This window comes from Ambystoma mexicanum, chromosome 9, assembly GCF_040938575.1.
Source record: "Ambystoma mexicanum isolate Mex_15411 chromosome 9, UKY_AmexF1_1, whole genome shotgun sequence".
In the NCBI taxonomy this organism is placed as follows: domain Eukaryota; kingdom Metazoa; phylum Chordata; class Amphibia; order Caudata; family Ambystomatidae; genus Ambystoma; species Ambystoma mexicanum.
The window spans coordinates 236510128-236526437 of record NC_090931.1 but is presented as its reverse complement, the minus strand read 5'-3'; the positions used below and the strand labels follow the sequence as shown (position 1 = coordinate 236526437).

Genomic DNA, 16310 nt, shown 5'->3' with positions numbered 1-16310 from the left:
GGTTATTCAGAAGGAGAGGAGCATAATTTGCAGAGGGGTATTAAAGAGCACCAATGTGAATCTTGTTTTCCCTGAAGAGTTGCTAAAAGTGTGATGTTGCAAAATAATGAACATTAGTTGATCCTAATCACAGAAGAACTTACTGTTTGTGAAAATGCTGTTCGGGCAGGAGAGTATACTTGGATGGCAAACCCTTGACGTAGTAGGCCTGGCATGGGAGTAAATCAAGTGCGATTGAGGTAGTAGGCCTGGCATGGAAGCAAACCAGGTAGAAGTAAATGAAGTGCTATGAAGTGGTCCTGACAAAGACAATGTATGTTGTTTGTGATGCTGAAGGAAGAACTGTGTAAAAATGATGTAGAGGAGTTACATTTCTTCAGAAATATTCAGTTGTGGCAAACCATCCTGACAAAGACAATTATGGTTGCTTTTGAAGAAAATATTCTTCATGTCCAGAGGATAATTCTGAATCTTACTCAAGGGAGAGAAAGAACCTTCTATTTTTTTTTGTAGAATCACTGGAGTGTTGGAACATTCTGTTATCAAGTTCTGAGTTATAAAGAACTGTGTTGGAACTTTGTTACAAACCAGGATTTCCTTATTTCTTTTGGAACTGTGGAGCAGAATCATGCTTGAATCTGGGCAAAGGGAATTCACCCAGATTATAAAGAGAGACGGTTGTCATATTACAAATTCAATTGTTGTATTATTTTTCTGTTGCCTTTGAACTGCCATGCATTACCTCATTGATTTATTGTATGCATTTTATTATTTTAAACTCTTTATTGGTGATTCACGTCACATAACATGTTATCATACATTGGAAAGTTGAAGTACAACATCAGGCCATTCAGTTATACTACATTCAGACAGGGCTTTTATTCTGGCAAGGCTGCCACCAGTCCAATTAACATTGCTCATAGTCCAAGGAGGGAAACCATTAGTACTGCAGCCTGGGTTCCATATCATATCATAGTGGGATGTTTTTTTGCAGGTTTTTTAACGCATATTTTTTAACGAAATAAACTTTCTTTTTGTATTTGTTTACCCCGATCCCCTTTAATTTTTTATATAGTCTGGAACACCCACACCCCAAATATATATTTTAAATTTCGATTTGTTTTTTTTTGTTAAAAAATCCATGGTAAAAAAACCAGCAAAAAAACATCCCGCGATGAAAGGACGTAGCCTGCTACCCACTTCAGTAGCGACCCGGCTGTACACATAATATAACATCAACCTTCAACCTCCCATTTCATGCACCCTTCCTACATGCCCGATTCAGAACTTCGGGCTAACAAATAGCCCGTCAAGGGGCTCCAGTTGTTCTTGGGACTATTCTGCAGCCCACATAGGCCCCCATACTCTTTGTCACTGTCACTTAGCCATGTTAAGTCTTTTAGCCACAACTTTATCCCTGGTGGAGATGGGCTAGTCCATTTCATCAATATACATCGCCTGGCGACTATCATACTTGTCATGAGTAGTTTCTGGTACTGTTTAGACAGAGCCCAGCCAAACATACAGCACAGTAGGTCACCAGTGATAGTCTGCCCAGCATCTCAGACATACATTTCCCCACCTCCTCCCAAGCTAGTACAGGCCCACACCATGTGTAGGAAGTCAGCCGGTTCATAGTTGCATCTCGGGCAGCAGACCGGTCTGGTGTTATCAAACTGATACATGCAGGCCGGGGACACATACACCATGTGCAGTGTGTTAAGCTGGATCAACTGTAGCCTAGTACTGAAATCCCCGCTGTGTGTGTTTTCACAACATCCCTCTCCCATTTCTGTCTGCATTTTAGGGGTTCTTGAGGAGAGCCTTGCTGAATCAGTTTGTATACTGCAGAGAGCACCCCCCTGCTGCCTGTCGAGCACACCATGAACGTCAACAGCGGAGTAGCTCGCAGCATTGCCAAAACGAAGGGGACCACTCCCTGAAAGCTTCTCTCATTCTAAAATACTGCAACCTCCGTTGGAAGCCCTCCCCCATCTTTTCAGTAAAGATCTCCAGGGTGACAAAGGAACCATTTGGATACAGGTCCTCCATACAGTTGATCCCCAGCCCCTGCCATTCTCGAATGATGACAGTATCACAAGTTGGTGCCAGACTCTATATTCCACAATAGGATTCCCAGGTCAAAGGGGACATCTACCCGAATCCTTTTCAGGCTCGTTTCCATGCATGTAGTGTACATGCCACTGTGTCAAATTTACATTTCTCCAACACCCTCTTGGAGACCAAGACGCCCTGAGTGCGAACGGGCGGACCAAGCTTTTTTCTATGCAGACATAGGGGGATGCCGGGGGCCCCGGCATCCATCGCGAGGCAAAATACAACTGAGACGCCAGAAAGTATAATTCTACATCGTGGATGCCGACACCCCCACTGTCCCATGGGAGGGACAAAGTGTTCCAATTAATACGTGGGTTTCGTAGATGCCATGCCAACTTCACCAGCTGAGCCTTCACCCCTGCAAAGTATCCAAACCTAAGCCAGACTGGGATGTTCAGAAAAATATATAGCAATTTAGGAATCACCACCATCTTTGCTACTGCAATTCTGCCCAACGACGAGAGGGGCAGCCTGCACCACTTTTCCACCTTTGTTTTCAGGGTGTGTAGATATTTTACATGGTTGTCTGCCAAGAGTGTCTAGGCATCTCCAGTGACCGCACCCCCAAGTGTGTGATCCCCTGCTGCTCCCATATATATCCCTCAGCATTTGGTGGTTTGATCGTAGCTTTGTTCAGTGGAAATACCGTGGATTTACCCCTATTCAGTCTTAGACCCGAGGCCTCTCTGAATCTCTCAACCTCACGCGACAGAGGCCCCAAGTTAGTTGCGTGGTCCTTAAAGTATAAGATGGCATCCTCCGCATATGGCGACACTAGTTCCCTGGTACCCCCCAATGCTAGGCCCCTAGCCCCGTGGTATTTCCGCAGTCAGGCTGCCAGCACCTCTACAGCCGCAGCAAAAAGCAAGGGCAGAGCGGGCACCCCTGTCTGGTCCCCCTTCCCAATGCAAAGGCTCGAGACCTCATGCCTCCAATCCCTATTCGGGTGTTCGCCCCATCGTATAACAGCCTCACAGGCGAGAGGTAATATTCAGGGACCCCCAGCTGGCGCAACACTTCCAACAGATAACTCCACTCAATGGAGTCAAATGCCTTCTCCATGTCAAGCAGGGTCGCAGCAGCCTGCACTTTGGGGTCGATCTGGCCATAATTGCAAATAGCCAACACAGGTTTGCCGAAGTCAATCTCCCCGGAATAAAGCCTGACTGGTCTACATGCATTATGTGGGAAATGTGCGGGAGAAGGCGATGCACCAGTATATTGGCGAACATTTTTGTGTCAAGGTACAGCAACAAGATAGGGCGGTACAAGGAGCATTACAAAGGGTCCTTGTTCAGCTTCAGGATCAGCGTTATCACGGCTTACGCATTGTAGGGGGGAGCCGTCCCAGCCTCCTGCCCTCCTCCCACATCAATAGCATATGTTGGGCCACCTCGGGTCCCCACTCCTTGTATAACTCAGCTGTGATCCCGTCCGTGTCTGGCGCCTTAGAGGAGGGCAGGGCACATTTTGCAAGGAGGACCTCATCGAACGTAATGTGTGCTGCCATTGCTTCAACTGCCTCTTCGCTCAGTGTCAGAAGGGCTGCTTCCCATTTATATTCCTCCATTTCCCCAATAGGCATCGACCCCTGTGATGCATATAAACTCTGGTAGTATGTGCGAAAAGTATCCGCTATGCCCTCCCGCCCTACCACCACCTATCCCTCCGGAGTCCTCACTGCTGCTATATCTATGCTTCCTCTCTCGTGTCTAATCCTTGCTTCCAACAGTTTATCAGGCATTCCTTCCTCCCCGTATCTATTAGCCATTGCCGGGGGTGCGAGGTACCTGACCTTGCACTCCGCCAGGACATTCAAGTGGACTAACTCTTCCTTCAGTTTAGCTAGAGGCCGAAACCCCCCCCTCCCGCATCTATTTTCACTTCTAGTACTTTAATTTCAGCATCTATTTCGTTCAGCTGTCTGCGTATCAATTTTAACACACCAAGTTCTAATGACAGGCACCCACCCCGAAGCACAACCTTAGACGCTTCCCATACAGTACACATATTAGATACTGAACCTATGTTCTCCAGGAAATGCGACTTAATGAAGTCGTGCACCTCACTTTTAAACGCTATATCCGACAATACAGCAGGCTTCAATCTCCAAAAGGGACAAGATATCACCTCCCGTTCCGGACTCAGCGACCAAAGGACCGGTGAGTGGTCAGACAATGTTATAGGGAGGAGAGTGCAGTCTATTGTCTGGTGGATCAAATGAGGGCTTGCCAGTATGTAATCTAACAGTTAGGAGGTCCCATGCACTGTAGAGTGAAATGAATACTATTTCACTTCCGGATGAAGCAGCCTCCACACATCTCCCAACTCTAGCTCCTGCATGTCGCTCATCATCGCTTCAGCAGCTTTAAAACGCGGCCGGTCCCCCCCAGCTGATCTATCTCTCCTTGGATCGAGTATAATATTGAGGTCCCCAGCCCATACCAAACAGGTGTGAAGGAACTTATGACATTTGTTCACTAGAGCCTAAAAGAGAACAGGATCATCCATGTTGGGTCTGTATACATTAATGAACGTGAGGGGGCGGTGGGGAGCTCGTAGATTAATCTTGGTATGCTTCAGGACAGATTCGTTACATGTTTACCACACATATTGGATACCCATCGTGGAATATTAACGTTATGGATGTTTTTGACCACTTTTGGCCAGGGGACAGCCCAGAGCGTCTCATAGCTGCTGCAATAGCACTTCCAACATCCACCCCAGGCCGACTGACATTATTGTAATGGCCCAGCAGGCTGCTTTGGAAGAGTCTCTAGAAAATCGTGCACCACTCCCGGGTCTGTAAAGAAGTGTGATTGACCTCTGACCTGGACTCGTAGCTTGGGCGGGTACAGCATGGCATATTGTATCCCATGCTCCCGAAGTGTTCTCTTTGCCACCAGGAAGGAAAGGCAGGCCCTTCTGCACAGTTTTATCTGGTAAAGTGAATGATTAGAGGTCTTGGGGCCGAAACTATCTCAACCTATTCTCAAACTTTAAATGGGTAAGAAGCCGGGCTCGCTGACGTGGAGTCGGGCATCGAATGAGAGGGCCCAGCGGGCCACTTTTGGTAAGCAGAACTGACGCTGCGGGATGAACTGAATGCCGGGTTAAGGCGCCCGATGCCGACGCTCATCAGACCCCAGAAAAGGAGACCCTGGTGTTTCCGTACTTGACGTCTCCGAGCTCCCTGCCCCTGCGGAGTACAGTATCTCGGTCCCTGTAATTTAGCAGACGTGCAATTATCAGAGGGCGGGCTCAGCGCTGCACTAGGAGGTGTCTGTGACACCCGATGCGCTCTCTCGACCAAGAATTGAGTGGACAGTGGGGGGCCATACAGCACCTCCATGATGAAGTTTTCCATTAATATCTCCACATTCTGCTGCAGGATCGATTCAGGAACCCCCACAAACTGGATGTTGTTTCTTTGTGATCTCGCCTCAAGTTCTTTGTTCTGGTCTTTGACCATCTTCACTTCTCTCTGCAGCTCCTGGATCGCCTGAGTCACCTCAACGCTAATGTCTTCCAGTGTCCCCACGGGATGCTGAACCTCAGATATCCGTCCGCTTTCTTTCTCAATGCGCTCTTGCATCCTGTCGACCTTGTACGCCATCCCACCCAATTCTGTATTAATGGATGCAAAGACCGTCCTCCAAGCCCAGTTCTGATTGCCAGGCATCTCCTTTTGAGCTCCCCGATAGCTCCTCCTGGCCCCTAAGGGGCGTTTTATCCGTGCTATCCCATAACTGAACATCTTCTCACAGCCTTCATGTAGGCCTTCCTTCTGTGAAAAGGTCAAAAGGGACTGCCGTTTGTTACCTTTAGCCATGCACCTCGCTGTCCGCCGCTCAGCGGTGCACCTCCACTACCAGTGTTGTAGTCTAGAGGAGCCTGCCCTGTCGACCTTTTTCTTGAGCAGTCTCCAGGCATGCTCCCCTCAGTTGGGCTTGGGGCCCCTCTTCTGCTGGAAATCAATTAGGGTATTGGCGTTACACCCCTGCCCTCCCCTGGGACAAGGCCTCAGTCGACTGTGTGTATCTAACTGCTGTTGATGTCCTGAAGGAGGAGTCCCAGCTCGTGGGTCAATGCAGCAGCGGACTGACACCGCGTCCGCACGCCCAGGACCCCCCCCCTCCCCAGCCAGCTATTCTCAGTTCTGGTGGCCTAGCCTTAGACAGCACCTTTTTCTTTCGGGGCACCCCTTACTCCTTTCCGGAAAATTTACTCCTTGGCAACCCCGGCTCAAACTGGAGACTACAGGCCACCTCATACAGGGCACAGGATCATGCCTGCAAGCTATATGACAATGCATTACTTACCGTAAAAGCATTTCTGATGGTTGTATCTGCTTAGGTTCACATGCTGTGCATAGGTCCGACATCCGGTGGTCACTGCGGAGTATTGCATTTTGTTTTTCGTTGTCGAAAAGGGGACGTCGACAAGGCGTGTCTGTAACACTATCCCTATAGTGACGTGCGTTGTACCCACAATCCCTCATGCGTCGAGGTCCCTCTGTTTGTATATTTTCTGCCCTGAGGGAGCCTTCTATACGTGAGTGAGTACAGAAAATAGAGAGATGTTGAAAGATGTCTATGTTCCTTCCATCCGTGCGGGGAGGAAGGGTGGGCGCATGTGAATCTAAGCAGATACAACCATCAGAAATGCTTTTACGGTAAGTAATGCATTGTCTTCTGATGTTTGTTAATCTGCTTAGAATCACATGCTGTGCATAGACTAGCGAGCGGTACCCGGAGTTGGTGGTGGGTTAAATTGAAGGAACAGTAGAGAAAAGATGTCTTAATACTGCCTGTCCCACCTGGGAGTCAGATCTAGAGTGTGCATCTAGACAGTAGTGTTTTGTAAAGGTGTGCACAGTACTCCAGGTAGCCGCTTTGCAGATGGACTCAAGGGGAACATTTGCAATGAATGCTATGGAAGCCCCAGTGCCTCGAGTAGAATGTGCTCTTGGCTTGAAGGGTAGTTCTCTCTTAGCAAGAGTGTAACAGAGAGTGATGCATTGAACAATCCATCTAGATATAGTGGACTTTGAGACTGCATCTCCTTCTCTTCCTGCTGCCACTGAGACAAAGAACTGATTAGTCTTTCTCAGTGTCCTGGTTCTTTGCATGCAGAACATGACAGCTCTGCGTACATCCAGTGTATGCAGACTTTTTTCTCCGAAGTTGGAAGGGTTTTGAAAGAACGTTGGTAGTTCTATTGACTGGTTTACATGGAATTTCGAGATTAATTTCGGTGCAAACCTTGGGTGTGTGCGTACAACCACCTTATCTTCGTGAACTGTTACGAAGGGGTCTAGAACAGAAAGAGCCTGTAGTTTACTTACTCTCCTAATGAAGGTGATAGCTATTAGGAAAGCAGTCTTAAGAGTGAGGTCCTTAAGAGTTGCCTTGTGCATGGGTTTAAATGGCGAGCCCATGAGTCTGGAAAGTACCACATTTAAGTCCCATCCGGGAGCTGGGTTAGCTATCTGAGGGTGTATTCTCTTTACCCCCTCCTTGAAGGCCTTGATAACTGGGATCTTCCACCACGACACTTTAAGTTGGGAAGTGGTGTATGTAGAAAGTGCCGCCAGGTGGACTTTAATGGAATTGAACACTAGACCTGAATCCAATAAATGGGTCAAGTACAGAACAATATGTGTGGGAGAGCAGTCAACCGGGTTGATGCTCTTTCCTCTACACCAGATGACAAATCTTCTCCACTTGCTAGAATAGCAGTGGCGAGTATTAGGTTTTCTGGCTTCCCTGAGGATGTCCATACATCTCTGCGGGAGTTGTAGATGTCCAAATTCTATGATCTCAGGAGCCAGGCTGCTAAGTTCATGGTCTGAGGGCATGGATGCAGTGTCTTGCCCTTATCCTGCGACAGCATGTTGTACGGGCAGGGAAGTTTCACTGGGGGAGATAGGGACATCTCCATCAAGTGAGCGAACCATGGCTGCCGGGCCCACATCGGGGACACTAGTATCATGGTGACTTGTTCCTGGTGCATCTTGTGCACAACTTTGTTGAGAAGGGGAGTCGGGGGAAAGGCGTAAACAAATTTCCCTGACCATTGAATCGACAGACCGTTCCCCTTGGACTGGTTCTGGGGGTACCTGGAGGCGTAACTTTGGCATTGTGAGTTCTCCAGAGTTGCGAACAGGTCTATTTTGGGGAATCCCCATTGCGTGAAGACGTCTAAGACGATGTCTTCGTGCAATCGCCATTCGTACTCTTCGGGCAGGGGGAAGTCTCTGCTGAGTTCGTCTGCTAGCAGATTGAGTTCCCCTGGTACGTGTTGTGACAGTAGGAACATGTTGTGTCTGAGAGCCCACTTCCATATATTCTGGGACAGCTTGGACAGTCTTGGAGAGTGGGTGCCCCCCTGCTTGTTGATGTAGTACATGGCTGTGGTGCTGTCTGTAAGGACCATCACTGTCTTCCCTTGTAGGTGTTCTTGGAAGGCTTTTCGTGCTTTGAACACCGCCAGTAGCTCCAGTAGGTTTATGTGCTTGGATGCTACGCTCGGAGTCCACACTCCGTGAGCAGTCTGATGGGATAGGTGAGCCCCCCATCCTGTGAGGGATGCGTCCGTGGTTAGAGTGGCCTCCACCGTGGGTGTGGCAAAGGGTTTCCCTATTATCAGGTTTTCCTTTGTCCAACACCGTAGCGAAAGAACCAAGGCCTGCGAGACCACCACTAGATCGTCCCATTGTCCGCTGGCCTGACACCACTAGCTGTTGAGCCACTCTTGCATTGGGCGCATGCGCAGGCGCGCGTGAGGTACCAAATAAATACACAACGCCATCATTCCTAGCAAGCGCATCGCTTTGGGCACCGTCACCTCTCGACCTGCCACATATTGGGGGATTTGAAACAGCATGTTTTGGGCCCTCTCGTTGGAGGGGAAGACGAGGCCGTCCTTTGTTCGAATTAGAGCCCCTAGGAATTGTTTGACTTGGCTGGGGTCTAAGCTGGACTTCTTCTCGTTGATGGAGAAGCCCAGTTGGAACAAAAGGTCTACAGTCTTTTGGGTGTTTGAGAAGCATGTCTCATAAGAATCCCCTGTTATGAGCCAGTCGTCGAGGTAAGGGTATACTGGGATGGATAATCTGCACAGATGGGCCGCTGCCACTGCCAGTACTTTCGTGAATACCCTTGGTGCAGATGCTATGCCGAAGGGTAGCACTCTGAACTGGTAGTGTTTGCCCTCTATCATAAACCTGAGGTATTTTCTGTGCGCTGGCAACATTAAAATATGAAAGTATCCATCTTTCATGTCCAGTGTTGTCATGTAATCTCCCTGCGATATCAGTGGGATCACTTCCTGTAAGGTCACCATACAAAACTTTTGGGGTTTGACAAACTTGTTCGCTGGGCGCAGATCTAATACCGGGCGCATGGTTAGATCCTTTTTGGGTACAAGGAAGTACACTGAATAAATACCTTCCGTTACCTGAGATAGAGGCACGCCCTCTATGGCTCCTTTTTCCAGCAGTTGGTCCACATCTTGGAGAAGGATGGCGAGGTGTTCTGGTGTCATGCGGCGTCCCCTCGCGGGTCTGTATGTTGGGGAACTGTTGAACTCTATACAGTAGCCGCGGGCTACGGTGGAAAGTGCCCAGCGGTCTGATGTTATTCCCTCCCATGCTGGAAGAAAGGATGTTAACCGGCCCCCGACCGGCGTTGCATGGGAGGGGACGCAAATCTTTGCGTCACTTGGTGGTGTTGGTGGCTTGGGAGCCTCTGGGGGTGGAACCCCGGCCTCTCCCTTTGCCACGGTGTTGACCCCTCTGATTGTACTGGCCACTATTACCTTGGTAGTTGCTGGCAGAATACTGTTGTTGGTTTTGTTGCTGGCGTTGTCCACGAAAAAAGCGCTCATTACCAAATCCCCGCCTGTTAGGGGGTTTTGAAATTTGGTCTAAGGTCTTTATAGTGTCAAATTCTTTCTTTGCGTTCTCCAGCGCGTCATCCACTGCTCTCCCAAAGAGGTTGGACTCCTCTATGGGCTTATTAATAAGGGACGCTTGTGTTTCTGCCTTAAATCCGGAATTGCGAAGCCAGACGTGACGCTTAGGCAAAATTCCTTGTACCAAAGTGCGGCCAGCCGTCTCTGCTGCATCGAGGGTATTCTTGACGATGCTTTGGTTGACCAGAGAGCCCTCGTTAACTGTAGCCAGCAAACGAGTCCTTAGGGGTTCGGGAACTTCTTCAATGTCCTGTTTGAGCTTTGCCCATTGAGCATCAGCGTAGCTTGCCAATAGGGTATTATTATTGGCAATTCTGGTAGAGAATGCTGCAGAGGTGGTGATTCTCTTGGCTAGGGCATACAGCTTCTTCCCCTCTTTATCTGGGGGTGCCTCGCTGGTAGATAGTGGGACTCCTGCCCTTTTCCTGGTTTTGGTCACGACCAGGGAGTCCGGGATTGAGTGACCCTTAATATATAATAGGTCTGATTGAGAGGAAGAGAACAGTTTCTCAATCCTCGGGTTGACCCCTCTCACCAGTGCAGGAGTGAAAGGGAAGGGGTAATACGTCTCTTAACTTAGGCGAGGATGGGGATAATTTGGCTAGTGAGGGGTTTTTCCTTGATAATCCTTTCCACAAAATCGGTGTCTGGGGTGACCTCCCCAGTTTCAATATCAAAATGTGCTGCTGCCTTCTTCAGCAGTGCATTGAAGGTGGGTTGATCATCAACAGGCGAAGGGTTCCTGACTGGTGTAGATTCAGTAGACCTGATGGCTATACTGCTACTGCCTCTGTCTGTCGACCTAGCTGGTGACTGCCAGGGATTTGGGTCGCCCTCGCCTGTGTCCTCCTGGAATCCCTCCTCACCTAGGTTAGTGTCCTCGTGAAAACCTTCCTCTTCTTGTTGGTCTTCAACATAGGTGAACTAATCTTCCTCCTGGAAGAAGGTGTCTTCCTCAGTGAGATTGTAAGAGTATATGTCCTCCTGTATGGGGTTATAAAACTTCTGGTATTTAGCCCTTGGACTCTCCAGGGGTGCCTCCCTTGGTCTCTTGGGTGCCCTGTCTTCTGGGATGGACATGAACCTGTCTAGTTTATCCATACAGGTCTGGAACCTTTCAAAGGTCCACTGAGGTCGGCCAGGACGGTCTGGGAATGAAAAAGGAGTTTCTTCCTCCTGTAGTTGTCTGGTTCTGTCCCATAACGTCGAAGAAAGAGCCTTCGCCTTCTGAGTAGCCTTCTTGCTGGCTAGGGCCTTCCGTCGGCGGCGGGAACTGGCCTGATCTGTTTTCCGGTGCTTTGGGCGTATCTTTGGCCTTGTGCACTGTTTTCGGCGTCTCACTCACCGTACGTCTCTTGCCGTCCTTAGATGCTATGCGCGCGAGGCTTTTGGCGATCATTCTCTCTTCCGAGGGATCGGTCGCCGTCGCGCTATGTAACGTCGAGCCTTTGTTCGTCGAGTCTTTGCTCGTCGAGTCCTTGCTCGTCGAGTCCTTGCTGGCAACGTGAGCGATCTTACGATGCGCGTCGCCGGAGGTTTTGGTGTTAGCGCCCTTATTTTTAGAATGCCCAGTCACCTGTCGCGGAGGCGGTGGCGGGGAGGGCTGACGACCCTTACGGTCGGCGGAAGACGCCGGTGGGCCCGGCGTCCCCGTTGGCGCTATGGCTGCCTTCGTCTTCGACAAATGCGTGCCGGGGGGTATGTGCTTTGGTGTTTTTCCGTGTGCGTCCTTGTCGCCGGGGTGTTCATCCCCATAAGCTGGGCGTGAGCCGGGCTTGTCGTGGCCGGGGACGGACGACGAGGAGCGTGAACGCTCCTTTGAGAGGTCTACTGCTTCCGTTACGGGGGCCGTGTAGTCACTGTCCTCGTCACACTCGGCGGCGGTGGCAGCGGGCGAGGAGTCAGGCCTAGACATGGCGTAGGCCGCCCACCTTTTGACCCTGCGGTCTTTTAGAGTTTTGGGCTTTAGTAATTTACAGGCCGCACAGCCGTCCTCCTGGTGATCGAGGGGTAAGCAACGGTTGCACCGTTTGTGCTTATCCTTCCAGGTATATTTACCCTTGCAAAGCGGGCAAAACCTAAATGGCGTCCTCTCCTTAGCTGAGGGCAAGAAGTGTGACTACGACCTCGAAAGAGAGGGAGGGGAAAGAGAAAGGCATTCTTAAAGAGAAGAAAGAAAGACCTCAAAACCCCACTCTCCCTACAGTGTATGGCCGGCGAGGCCAGGCCACGTGTTCGGCAGCACCGAAGGATCCCCTCCGCTCGTCCTTCCGTCGAAGATCTTGCTCGGCGGAGAAACAGCTCTGCGTCGAGGGAGGGATCTACGTTATTGATATTAATGACAAACGACCAAAGGTCGAAGAAACTATTTTGCAATGTCTCTCTACGAGCTCCGCATAAAGGCGACCAGTAGCTGGGCGGAAAAAAACAATCTGAGGGACCTCGACGCATGAGGGATTGTGGATACAACGCACGTCACTATAGGGATAGTGTTACAGACACGCCTTGTCGACGTCCCCTTTTCGACTACGAAAAACAGCATGTGATTCTAAGCAGATTAACAAACATCAGAAATGCTTATTATTGGCCCTGAGTCCAGTTCACACAACGTAGTCCACAGAAGAGGGCCTGCACACTCTTAATTGCTCCCAGCCACAAAGATCAGAGTATCAGATATCAATTCTCTTACAGGGGGGCCGGGGGGGGGGGGTATTGGCACGTCTCCCAAAAGTAAGCCTGCCATTTATGTTGCAAGAAGTCCCGCAGGTGAGGCTTTCTCTCACCCTCCTTGCGAGTCCCCCCCCCCCCCAGGCTAGGCTTCTCAGCTTCCAAGTGCTGCCGGGCTGGGCCGGGGGTCCGCTTCTGCTAGGGCTGGCCCAGCTTGCACTTGCGGCTCTCCCTCCTCCCCTCACTGGTCACAGCTCCTCTGTGGCGGGGCTTCCCTCTCTGTATCTCGCTGCGGAGGTTCGCCCTTCACAAGCCACCCAGGACCACCGCAGCCACATGAGTCGCAGGACTTCCAGCCACGATGCCTCCTATGTCGAGTGCGCACTCACCCCAGTCGGTTGTCCACCGACTATGGCCACTCTCGTCTTCTGGTCGCCACTGCGCCCTCAGTCTGTCCTCAGCTTCCCGAGGTCCATAGTGCCACTGTTACTGCATGTGCTGGGCTGCACAGATGTCCTCACGCGGGGGCTCCTCAGCGCTGCAGCAGGGGTCCGCCAGCTGCAATCCTCCTCCGACTGAGGCGGGACTCGACCAGTCTCTCACCAAAAGGGCTCCAGCCTCCACCAGCGCCACGACCCTCAGCCGGCGCCAAGCAGCTCCTCTGGGCCATTAGCCCACACAGCTCCTCCCTCACTTTCTCACTCTCCAGGATCTTTCTTACGGCCAAGGCTCGACCACCGGGTGCCGTCCCCTATTAGCCACTTATCCCTCGGTCAGGGATCAGGATTGTGCCCTCTGGGTAGTATGGTTTATAGTGAATATGTCGAATGCAAAAAATGTCAACAAAAAAAAATGTCGGAAAAAAAAGTCGAATGTGTTTTTTTTTTAATGGGGGCGTTCCCCCCAACCCCTGTTTTTTCTTTTATTTACTATTTATTTCTACTAGCTAAACCCCAAAAAAACATACAAATAAAAAAAATAAACACATTCGAAATTTTTGTTAGACATTTTTTTTCCACGTTTTTGCATTCGACCAAATGTTTTCTACGTTTTAACTGAACACTGGGTAGTATAGCAATCTCCCCACCTGGCGGGCCGAATGCAGGGATCAGAAAAAAAATGCTGCCATCTTGGCTGCAGGCTCTCTAGCACCCCCCATTTATTGTATGTATAAGTGTGAAGGCCAGCTATTCTTTGTTAAGAGTGTTTCCTATAGTTTATTTTAGGCATGGAAATCCTCGTCAGTGTATGGATAGTGAGGTGTTTTTCCAACCTTTTAATTTAATAACTGGCATCTTTTGAAAAACCTTCACAAAGTTGTCCGCCTCAAATTTCTAACCCCTCGCTGATCCTAATACAGAAACCCAAAGATGCTAGGGTGATCACTCTGTTTTCCTTGCAGGCAATGTGCTCCTTGCTTGGCCTTTAACTATGACAGGGTGAAGTGCTCCTTCCATAAGTGCCTTTCACTGGATAGCAAATGTTGCCTCCAGGGTTTTATAAACGTCTTGAAAGCATCACGGAAATGAGAGCCAGCTTTTTGTCACTGTTATATTAAGTATGCTGACAAAATGTGCAGTAGAAGGATCCAGTGGCCACATTTGGCATGAGAAAATGAGGCATGTTCCTCCCCCTTTGGCCAAATCCAGGCCTTCCTTTGGGACACAGTATGTCCAATGTGCCCACAATATTCCGCTCTCAAAAAGGCTTTTGCCAAACAGGGCTTGTGGACTTAACATGACTGCCAGATTCAAACTTCCGAGCATGGAAAACCCGACAGTCCTGAAACAAATTCTAATTAAGAGCCTCCTGTCCACGTGTATCCAACTAAATATTTAAATCGTTCATAAAAACACAGCCTTGTGGGCTATAGCCAAAATCATTAAAAAAAATCTCTTTTTTAATGGAAAATTATCAATATAATTTCTATTGAGGTGCTATTGAACTTCTGAAATATATTTTACACTTAGACACTATTTAATTTTGATTACATGCAACTGTATTGTAAGGGTGCCCTACTAGCTATATACAACAAACATCCAATATATGAATAGTTTTTCACATGGTAACTTTAACGGCATCTGAAGAGAAAAGAAATCAACGAAACGATTCCAATATAAACCAGAAATACAATACATATAACAAATCAGTGCTGTTTTTTTTTTAACAAAAAGATAGCTTTTGTAGGTGAAAAACAAAACATACCTTTCCATGGTGATCTTTACACCAATCAGACATATTGTCAAGCAACTCGTCTGCCTGTTTGATAATCAGGTTGGGTCCCTTGAAGGAAAAAGTGAAATTTAATAGTAGTACAAACCTAGAAGACTAGCGGTACAAAAACTAACCTTCAACACAATTAAACGATCAACAAGAGTTGGCAAATTAAAATCATGTCATTGCTTTGACTGCAAATAAAATAATTACAGTAATAAACAGAATTAAACTTCAGTGATATTTAGTAATGTGTGTGCGCACACTCAATAGGGACCCAAGGATGAGCTAGCTCTGAATGGTTACAACGTTCATTCATCACCCGGGATTTTTTCTTGGCATTTTTAGCCAAACTTTTTTGTTCGAAAAAAAAACATCGAAAATATGGGGTGCAGCAGTAAGGGCATATAAGGAGTAGGGTGGCATGGGAAATAAGGGAATAATTAATAGGGGAGGGGATTGGGAGCACCCACAAATAAAACAATATTTTTAATGTACACTTTTTTTTAAACGATTGAGTTTTTTTCGGCTACAGTTTACGGCAAAAAATGCGGCGAAACAAAAATGGGGATGAATGAACAGCCTCTGAATCACATAATTGGCTGACTATATCAGCTTCGTGATCACTTCAACGGGGAGGTGACTGAGGTAAGCAGAGTGCAACCCCAGATAGTCTGGTTGTACACAACCACCACATTAACCGTAATAATGTAGTATCCATTTACTGGTTACTGTTAAATGTTTGCACTTTTAAAGAACGTTTAATAGCAGACATTAATGCCCTAACTAGATGGTACTCGTTTTATAGACACGGGAACGATGAAAGGCTGAGTGTCCAGTAAAGGCTGAATGTAAACCCTTTACGTAGGTAGTGTATAGAGATTTCAGCAGCAAGCAGCTAAGCAATTATCTTACTGCTTTATCCTCTGCATTAGGCAAGGTCACCTACTGGTCCATCTCAACTTGCCTGCCATTTCCCCATACATCACTCTTTAACGGTTTTCTTTTCATCAAAAAGGTGGGAGAATGCATCTACTCTGATCATGCTTCCTGAGGCACTGCCGAAAAATTGTACAATCTCCCCTTTAGCACTGTAGCTGCCTACTGTCTACACTCGGAAGACTCTAGTCACCTGCCCAATAATGAACTGCCAAATCGACCAACTATGATAAATCACCATCAAGGCTGTGCTGAAAGAGTTGTTCTCCGAAATTTATTTCTCCTGGTCTTCGGCGAGGTAACGCGCCCATTGTGTTTTGAAAAACCCAGTGGAGATACAAAAGCAGGGTCACGTGCCTGCTGTGAGGAAGCATCGCATAGCTCGACAGCTTTAG

At 48.4% G+C, this 16310-nt stretch overlaps 1 protein-coding gene across 1 annotated transcript in view; it reads right to left on the bottom strand.

The window, feature by feature from the left end:
• Positions 1-16310, bottom strand: part of REXO2 (RNA exonuclease 2) — a 466300-nt gene that overhangs the window by 226420 nt on the left and 223570 nt on the right. The window contains exon 3 of the mRNA XM_069614529.1: positions 14968-15045. Within this exon, the coding sequence (XP_069470630.1) occupies positions 14968-15045 (78 nt within the window). The remainder of the gene's footprint in view (positions 1-14967; positions 15046-16310) is intronic.